The 10424-nt window shown below is 38.9% G+C and overlaps 1 protein-coding gene across 1 annotated transcript; it reads left to right on the top strand.

The window, feature by feature from the left end:
* The first annotated feature begins 929 nt into the window (after nt 1-929).
* On the top strand, nt 930-1925 carry LOC149834602 (uncharacterized). Its single transcript, XM_090009410.1, has 2 exons — nt 930-1041; nt 1411-1925. Exons 1-2 carry the CDS (start codon nt 930-932, stop codon nt 1923-1925), a joined length of 627 nt encoding a protein of 208 aa, XP_089865536.1.
* Nucleotides 1926-10424: the final 8499 nt, after the last annotated feature.

Genomic DNA, 10424 nt, shown 5'->3' on the forward strand with positions numbered 1-10424 from the left:
CAATTATTTTTTTATTATTTATCACCAATCAGTAATTGTATCTGATTCAGTGTACTTATGTATAATTATTATGTTGAACAGTGAAAGTAATACTTCTGTAAGTTGAAACAGTCAAAGTTATGCTCATGTAGTATCTTATTTATTTGTAGAATTTGAAATGAAAAGAAGACAATCTTCGAGCACTAAGAAAAAAAAAATTGTTATCATTTTTTTCAAAGTTAGACAACTCTTCAGATGGACAAGTCGAGGAAACTCCAAGTCCTACTCCGACCATTCCTTCATCACCTGAGCATATTTCATCTTCGAATCCAACTTCAGAATCTGTTTTTTATATTGAAAGAGATCCGGGTAAAAGAAAGCGTATGTGTGATTATCCTATTAATGAAATAGATCGAATTAGATGGGCTTATCTGAGGGTGGAACCTTTTCAACCAAAACTTGCACAATACCCAAGTAGACAATGTGGTAAACAAGTGCGTCGATGTCAAGAACATTGGTATGATAAGTTTCGTTGGCTAGAGTATTCTCCGACAGAAGATAAAGCATATTGTTTTTATTGCTGTCTTTTTCTTGATAATAGCCCTTCTTCGAATCTCTCAGCATTGGCAACAGTTGGGTTTAATAATTGGAAGGGGGTTAGTCAAGGAGAAAAATGTGCTTTTCTTACCCATGTCGGTTCTTCACCATCTTCATATCATAATGTATGTTTAAGAAATGCAAAGATTTTGATAAGACTGCATCATCACATTGACAAAGTGATGAATGTTGTATCCCAAGAGGAATGTCAGAAAGCTCGTTTGAGAGTTAGAACCTCAATGTTAGCTCTTCAGTGGTTAGTGTTCCAAGGTTGCGCATTTAGGGGCCATGATGAATCTTTATCTTCATTGAATCGTGAAAATTTTATTGAGCTGGATGATTATTCTGGAAAAATGAATGCAGATGTTGGTAAAGTTGTTTTGGCTAATGCTCCAAGAAATGCCACGTACACTTCTTCAGATACCCAGAGGGAGATTTTGCACATTATGGCAAACCGAGTACAAGGTATGATTCGTAATGAAGTTGGAGATGCACCATATTGTATCCTTGTTGATGATGCACGAAATGCATATAAACAAGAACAAATGTGCATTGTATTGAGGTTTGTTAATGAAGAAGGAATTTTAAGAGAACGATTTTTTGCAATTAAAAGTGTTAGTGATACTACCTTGTTGAATTTGAAAAATCAAATTTCTGATATTCTTAGTAGTCACAACCTTCAAATTCAGAATATCCGAGGACAAGAGTACGATGATGCTAGTAATATGCGGGGTGCTTAGAATGGGCTCCAAGCTTTATTTCTGAAGGATTGTCCTTATGCATATTATGTCAATTGTTTTGCACATCGTTTGCAATTAACATTGGTTTCTGCAGCTAAGGATGTTCGTGACATTTGGCAATTCTTTTCTTATTTGGATAATGTTGTTAACATTATTACTTCTTCGCCTAAGCGCGTTAGTGAGTTGAAAGTTGCACATAGAAAAGAAATTGAGCATTTGTTAGAAATTGAAGAACGATCGACAAGAAGTGGAGCTAATCAGATTGAGAACTTGCATAGAACTGGAGCTACTCGTTGGAGTTCTCATTATGAATCTGTAAAGAACTTGATGGATATGTACCTTGCAACATGTAAAGTACTTAAGTGCCTGATTGAAAATTCTCCAAGTACTAGATCTCAGACTGAAGTTGATGGTGCATACACTTGCATTACAAGTTTCGGATTTGTATTTGTCTTGCATTTGATGAATCAAATATTTGTAGTTATTGATATTCTATGTGAGGCCCTTCAGAAGAAAAATCAAGATATCTTAATTGCTATGAAATTTATCTACACTACAAAGACTGTGCTTCAAGCTTTGAGAGAAGATGGTTGGGAAGAATTTCTTTAAGAGGTAACATCATTTTGTTCAACAAATGATATTTGCCTACCTGACTTCAGTGGTTCATATATGGTTGGTTTATCCCATGGTCGTGAGTATTCATCAGTTGAGCATCACTATCATTTTGATGTTTTCAATAAAGCTATAGATTTCTTGTTGGTGGAGTTAAATATTAGATTTAATGACACATCAATCGAACTTCTTTCTCTGTGCGACATTGGATCCTAGAAACTCATTTGAATCCTTTAATATGGCTGATATTTGCAAGCTTGTAGAGAAGTTCTATCCTCAAGATTTTACACCACAAGATATATTTTACTTAAAAGCAGAGTTACAACATTATCAGATTGATGTGGTTTTTTATCATCGATTTCAAGTACCGACTCTACCTGATTTGTATCAAAAGTTGGTTGCAAGTAAAAGGTCAGAAAGTTATGTTATGTTAACTAAATTATTTCGTCTTATATTGACATTACCAGTTTCTACGGCTACTACAGAAGGATCATTTTCAATGATGAAGCATGTGAAGACGGAAATTCGTAACAAAATGGATGAAAAATTTTTTGTTGACTGTATGATATTGTATATCGAACGAGAACATACTATGACTTTAGTTATAGATTCTCTTATAGATGAATTTGTTGTTGCGGGTAACCGTCAGGGTCCATTTTAGTTGGTACTTTTGTATTTTGATTTATTTTTTCATAAATAAAATTTATGCATTGTTATGAACTTCAAATTATCGCACCACTGTAGCCATTTTTTATTTTATCTCAAAAAAAAAATTGGGGGGGCGCTGCCCCCCGAACCCCAAACTATCACACCTTTTTTTTTTTGCTACACTCTTGTTTGCCCCCCTCCCCAATCCCCATTAGTAAAATGATTAAAATACCTTTAGTTTTTTAATAAAATTACATATTCTTATATATATATATATATTCCTAATACTAAACGGGGATGGAGACGGGAACAAGGACGAGGACAAAGACGATGGTCCAAAGTCTCCCCATCACGGGGATGGACCGGGGATGAAGGTCACTATTTTGAGATAAGGCGGGGATGGAGACCTTGTCCCCTGCACCCACCCGGGTCCACCACCATCCCTAATGTTTGAAAATTGACAGCTAGGATTGAAGTTTATGCATTTATGATAGAAAATGACTTTGTGTTTATGTCAAATCCAGGCTTTGGCAGTTGCCATTTTTCCAACTGCTTTAAATCCCTCCAACTATCAGTTTAACATAGCCTTAATAGCCTCAAGGGATTATATTTTTTTATGACGAACCGTGTAGCCTAAAGGGATTATAATTATAGAGAGTTGGTAGATGCCATATTGCTATTTACGTTTAATAATAGCTGGGAAAAATTCATATGAGTGTTCCTAATGCTTTGATTAATGCTATTATTATTGTTAGGGTATCAATTACTTTTTCAGCATAATTCGAAAATAACATATTTATTAAATATTTGAAAATTGCAACTGACTTTGTTATGCGTAATAAAAACAATGGACGATTTATTACGCATAACAAAGTCAAGTAGCTAAGAGAAGTACGAGAAACAGAATATATACAGAAGCAAGTAAACAAGTAAAGAGGACTACTATTGTACATTAGCTGTGATTAGTTAGTATTTAAGTTCTTCTGATTACTCATTCGGGTACGCGAATGAACCTCGCATTCTGTGAGCCATACACCTAGCGTTTGTTATTCAAGTTTTAATATGATAACCGGGGATGCTACAGATCGAGTCAACCTCATGCAGGCAGCCGCAACTGAGAGAACCCCCGCATAGGTAAGGATTGCAATCCGTACTACTGTAGTAGTGAGGTCCTAAAAAGGTAACCTCGACCTCCTTGATTCTGAGTGACTAGAGGTCAAATAACGCTACAGCTCCTATCAAAACATGTGTCGTAGTAACGACAAGTCACTCAGGGTTGTACCATCTACCCTCTCTAAGGTGAATTGTTTTATGAATGGGGCGCAGCAGGTTTATCTTTCTTAGGCTCATCTTTTAAGTCATACCTCTTTTCGAGGTGTTCATGCCTCGTGGTCCCTGTAGGGTACGCAAACGAGGACTTGGCCTGCCCATTCATGTGCTCAGACTCACGCAGCTAACAAGAGTACATCGCTCATGAAAGCGATCAAAACACCATATTATTCTTTTTCATTATTAGGGTATAGTCATACGTGAGCTCACTCACGAACAAGGGCCCTCGCCCAAAGACTCCAACTAAGACTAACATCCACAACAATGTGGTTCTCATACCTTTGGTGTCTAAGTTTCTGTTATTCTTTTATCATATGTAAAATGTGCACTTCGTGCACTCTTCAATGCCTCGACTACGAGACCAAAGGTTTCTCTCTAGGTACGCACTAAGTGTCAAGTTGTGCCACGTGCACGTGCAAAGCTAAATGTCACATATTTTCTTAAGTACTTCACATAATTATTTAACAGGGGCAATGATACATATGCATATCTACTGAAACACATCTGAATCACATGATAATGTGTAAGTGAGTGTACCATTCTACATTTCTAGGAGACATGCAGTTCAAGAGCATAACTTAATCATATTTGTATGAACAATAAGTTGAAACAAGTATTGCATGCATTCTCATACATCATTCATTGACGAGTTCTCATCATATGATATTCCACATAGAAATTCTGTAATATCACATACACACACGTATTGTAAGCGAATTTACAATATTCTCATACGTATGGGAATTACATTTGCATTTCCAAGGTGTGGGTCGCCACACTCCGCAGAACAACTACGCCAATATGATGGTTTTTGCTGAAGTAGCCAAAAACCCTAAAATTGTGGAAAATATCCGCATAAGAAGGTGACCTAATGCTCGCCAACAATCCATTACGAAGCTACAAAAAGGCAACTGGGTACTACGAAGACCATTGTGGGCTCATCTCACAATAGGCGAAACTAAAAGTGCAAGGCATTAAGACACAGAGTGCTGAAATGCATGAAACACCCAATTGTGGCTCCAGGGCCACTCTGAACACTCACCTACTATACTGCCATGGGGCAGAAAGAGGTTGTCAGTCAGTGAACCTGAACCCACCAAAACGGCTAGCACTAGGTTCATTGCAAAGACTAATCGCAGAATCTCTTTCTTCTTTACCATGCATGTACGTGGGGATTTCTCCTCTAAAGCAAGTGTCATTGTGACTGAAACTTTGGGTCACACCCGACCATTGAATTCAGCCTAGTGTGTCGCCCGATGCAGGGAATACACTAGCTTAGCGAAGCCGCCTGGGTGCGTCATCTCCCGGTACCCCGAACCATCCAAAACAACCCAATGGGTTGCGGTCTGGTCCTTTGGATCAGACCCCCAATCTAAGGCAAGATCCTAGTCTGAGCCTTATGGTCATACCAGGGACTGTGAAAGTTGGCAGCCAACGGAAAGGCACCCACATGCAGTGTGCTCGGGTGCGTTCAACACCCGACAACACCCTGCCGCATAGGGGCCAACAACCAGGGCTGAAACGTGCAGGTCTGGTCCTTTGGACCAGACCTCATATGTCTCCTAGGAGATCTGGTCTGGACCCACAGTTCAGACCGGACACACTGTTGTAAAACTGTGGGTCAAACAGGCTAACCTGGTGCGGCTAGTACTCGGTGGCTACCATGGCGCCAAGGACAGAACAGGGAAAAGCGGGTATGGTCCTCTAGACCAGACCATGCATGTCTGAGTATGCTCTGGACTGAACCCATGGTTCAGTCCAGACATGCAAGACAAAAAGGGGATAGTGGTCCCGGAACAGGGTGACCCGGGTGCGCCTAGCACCCATTGGTCCGCTATGCGCTAGGGCTAAACGAACTGGGTTGGGTCATGGGTCTGGTCCTCTGGATCAGACCACTGAATCAGACAAACTCACTGGTCTGAACCTACAAGCTCAGGCCCGACTCTGTTCTGTGACAGAGCTTTGGATCAGGCGTCTAGGCCAACTAGGCTACCCGGGTGCCTTTGGTACCCGGTGGCCCGTCACACACCAAAAGGGTAGAAGGCCTTAATGGCCAGGGTGGCTAGGTGCACCTGGCCGAGCTTTGCTCAGACCAGGGTGTGCCTAGCTGGGTCTGTCTCGGATGGGTACAGACCAAACCGAAGGTCCCACCAACACGAAATATTTGGGCTAGAGGGAAAACAACAAAAACTGAGTTGCACTATGGTGCAACGCGGCATAGTCGAACTGGCTACGACTGAACCCAGTTCGACACTGAGATCACCAAAAAAAAAGGTTCGAGTGAAGACCCCAGATGTCCCTATGTCAGAGAAAGAGGGTTAGGGGAAAAACGAGAACAAGCCAAAAAAAAAGGAAAAAGTGGTACCATTAGTACCCAGAACCCGGATTGACCCCAATGCAAATACATACGAGTAACTGATAGAAGCAATACAAGTACAAAATCATTGGCTAACTGAAAATCATTTCAGAAGGTGTGAGTGTGTGTGAAACTGAGAATAAGGGTTGGAACTTCAACGAAATTTTGATAAAACTACTATGCAACAATGAAAAGGGGTGAACCAAGGCCAACCACCCTCGGTTGGTAGAAGACCCTCGTTTTCCATGGACTGAAATGGGAAATGCTCACCTTCATAAAGAGGAAAAAAAGAAACATTCTAAACTCCACCAAGAGACGTGCATGCACGGATGCCATTGACCTCTTGGCTTCATGTTCCAAACCATATACAAATTTTCCAAGAAAAATGAATATGTGGAAATGAAGCTTCACCATGTAAATCCGAAAGAAGAAGGATTCGATTGCAAGAGCTCTACGCCCAAGATGGCTCACCCACACCACTCGACCAAGGGGAAGAGAGTGAGAATGAGAGGGAAGAGAGAGAGAGGCGCACAACTCGCCAACTGCAAAAAGGGTGCTCTCTCTCTCTCTCCTTCACTAAAAGTTATTATACTTTATGCTAAGTGAATCAATGGATGAGATTGGAGTTGTTGTAGATGGGTGGCAAGGGGGGTTTCACGCCCCTCCATGCCATGGCAATGTGGTAATTGCCATGCATGGCCGCCCAAGAGTGCCATACGTTGCCTTCTTTTCAAATTTCTTTAAAAAGTTTTCAAAATCGCCATTCAATGGGATTTCAAAATGTCATTATAGTTCATGGAAATTTACAGGGGAGCCCCAAGGCTGCCACCCACTACAGCTAATGGTGAGATGCCAATTATGCTACATTTTAAGTTTTACAGGATTGCCATGGGTTGCCGCCCACTTGGCCAATCCTTGTCGAGTTTTCAAAAATGACATTGGGGAATTACCCCCATGCCACCGCCCAGACTGGTCAGCCCTTGACCAACTGGTCCTCATGGCCACAACCGTCCATAAGAAAACTCGCCCCATGGGTCTGGGTTGCCCCTGGTCGGATCCAGATCCAAAACAACGAATGGTCATACCAATGCTTGTATATATATATACTGCTAGCACATGACATATCCTCTTTCAATTTCACAAATGTCATAGATTGTTCAAGGCTTCTTTGAAACATCTCTCATCGTTTGCGTGAAATGCTCTCATTACTATTCGTGCACTATCAGTAAGTGTTTTCCAGTAATTCACATGCACTGAAGAGGTTTTTTCGTCGTTTGGGTCTCAAATTCAGGGATAAACTATATATTTATATTATGAATTCACCCTTAAATTTTTAGAAGTTAAATTTTCACGGATTTCTCTCAATTGTTATTTATATTTTGCTTACGCGATTTTCAAACTTCGTGTATCCATTCAGGTACAAAAATGAGAAATCCTCTAAATTGCATAAAAAATCTCGTACATTAGAACACTTCGTATAATATTACCTTAAAAATATCGTGGACCTTATACAAATGCCAAACGTTTTACGAAAAATGAAAAGGCTGAGACAAATACTCTTCTATCAAGTCTTGTCTCAATGAGGTATAAGGGCAAAGAAAACATTCGGGAGTACATCATGGAGATGTCTCGTCTTGCTTCAAAACTTAAGGCACTAAGGTTAGAGTTATCTGAGGACTTACTTGTGCACTTGGTTTTGATATCCCTTCCAGCACAATACAATCAGTTATAACTGCCAAAAAGAAAAATGGACTCTTAATGAGTTCATTTCATACTATTGTAAGAAGAGGATAGAATGAAGCAAGAGAAAACTGAGAGTGCTCATTTGGCAGTAACCTCTAAGGGCATGTTTAAGAAAAAGAAAACTGAGAGTGCTCATTTGGCAGTAACCTCTAAGGGTAAGTTGTAGTTGACCCTCAATCGCAGAAGAAACAAAAAAGATATCAGGGCCAAAAGTTTAGTTGTTTCTTTTGTAAAGGAGAGGGTCACGTGAAGAAGGATTGTACCAAGTATCATGCCTAGTGTGAGAGTGCTCATTTGGCAGTAACCTCTAAGGGCATGTTTAAGAAAAAGAAAAAGACCAAGGAAGTTGTAGTTGACCCTCAATCGCAGAAGAAACAAAAAAGATATCAGGGCCAAAAATCTAGTTGTTTCTTTTGTAAAGGAGAGGGTCACGTGAAGAAGGATTGTACCAAGTATCATGCCTAGTGTGAGAAAAAATGTACTCATTACTTTGGTTTGTTCTAAAGTTGATTTGACTTATGTGCCCGAACACACTTGGTGGATGGATCCTGGTGCTACCACTCATATAAGTGTGTCTATGCAAGGTTGCTTTAGTTGTCGACCGCGAATTGATGCTGAAAGATTTATCTATATAAGCGATGGCAAAACAGTTGAAGCTGAGGCAATAAGGACATTTAAGTTGTTATTAAAGACTAAAAATTATTTAGATTTGAAAGAAATATTTATTGTGTCATTTTTTTAGGCAAAATTTGATTTGTATTTCTATTTTAGACAAATACGGTTATTTTTGTTTATTTGAAAAATAATAAATTTAAATTGTTTCTTGATTCAAATCTTATTGGGATAGGTTCTTTATCTACAATTGATAACCTTTATTTGCTTGATACTATTGCCTCATTTAATAAAACCTTGCAATTAAGTTTTCATGGTACAAAACAAAAATTGATAAATGAGAATTCTGCTTTGTTATGACATAAGCGCCTAGGTCATATTTTTAAACAATAAATTAAAAGGCTTGTGTCAAATGAGATTCTTGATTCTCTTGATTTCACTAACTTTCAAGTTTGTGTTGAGTGTAAAAGGAAAATGAACAAACATAAGAAAATTAGGTGCCGAAAGGAGAACAGACGTCTTAGAACTAATTCATACAAATATTTGTGGACCCTTCCCTATGGTTTCTTGGAATGGTCAACAATACTTTATTACGTTCATAGATGACTAGTCTCATTATGGGTACCTATATTTAATTCATGAAAAGTCTCAGTTCCTAGATGTGTTTAAATTGTTTAAGGCTGAAGTTGAAAACCAATTTGGCAAAAAAATTAAGGCCGTCAGATCTGACAGTGGTGGTGAGTACTATGACAAATATGATGAATCAGGTGAACAACGTTCATGACTTTTTGCTAAATTTCTAGAGGAATGTGGGATCGTCCCTCAATATACTATGTCAGGCACCCCTAGCATGAATAGTGTTGCCGAAAGACGAAACATGACTCTTAAGGATATGGTAAGGAGTATGATTTCTCATTCTACCTTACCAAAGTCCATCTGGACAGAAGCATTAAAGACTACATTCTATGTTTTGAACATGGCACCGTCTAAAGTGTTTACCAAGACCCCATATGAATTATGGACAGGCCGAAAGCCTAGTTTGAAATATTTTGATATTTAGGGATGTCCAACTAAGGCTAGGCCATATAAAAAGAAACTAGATTCCAGAATGGTTAGCTGCTATTTTGTTGGATACTCTGAAAGGTACAGGGGCTATAAGTTTTATGACCCTGCGAATAAGTCCTTTTTCGAAACGAGAAACACTTGTTTCTTTGAGGGTGCTAAGTTTGGGGAGAATGATAAAGTAAAAGACATTGCTTTTTAAAAAAGAGTCTCTTTCTCTTCCTACAGTTGTAGATTACAATGATCAGATTTTCATTCCTCATATTGCTTCGATAAATTTGAATCAAGGTAATGTTTTAGATCTCCCTATCCAAAATTAAGGTTTTACTCCTGGAGTTCAAACTTAACAACCTCAAGAAACACCTCAAGAACCAGTGGCACTAAGGAAATCCACTAGAGATAGAAGAATGTCAATTTTAGATTATTATATTGTCTTTATATAAGAACATGAGGGTGATACTGGCCTAATGGAAAATGATTCAATCAACCTCCATCAATCCATACAAAGTTCTAACTCTCAAAAGTGGATTGAAGTAATGCATGAGGAGATTAAATCCATGAGGGACAATGACATGTGAAATCTTGTCCCATTACCTGAAGGTGTGAAACCCATTGATTGCAAATTGATATTTAAAATAAAAAAATATTCAAAGGGTAATGTGGAAAGATATAAGGTCTGTCTTGTTGCAAAAGGTCTTACTCAAAGGGAAGACATTGACTATACACAGACTTTCTCTCAGGTTTCT

Source organism: Nuphar pumila, chromosome 6 (genome assembly GCF_984573655.1).
Source record: "Nuphar pumila chromosome 6, dmNupPumi1.hap1.1, whole genome shotgun sequence".
Lineage (NCBI taxonomy): Eukaryota > Viridiplantae > Streptophyta > Magnoliopsida > Nymphaeales > Nymphaeaceae > Nuphar > Nuphar pumila.

What these genes read in the sequence shown, in the direction of transcription:
- LOC149834602 (XM_090009410.1), top strand. Translation starts at nt 930, where the DNA reads ATGAATGCAGATGTTGGTAAAGTTGTTTTGGCTAATGCTCCAAGAAAT. An exon ending in TATGGCAAACCGAGTACAAG is followed by an intron (nt 1,042 to 1,410) that starts GTATGATTCGTA and finishes TGGTTTCTGCAG; the next exon opens with CTAAGGATGTTCGTGACATT.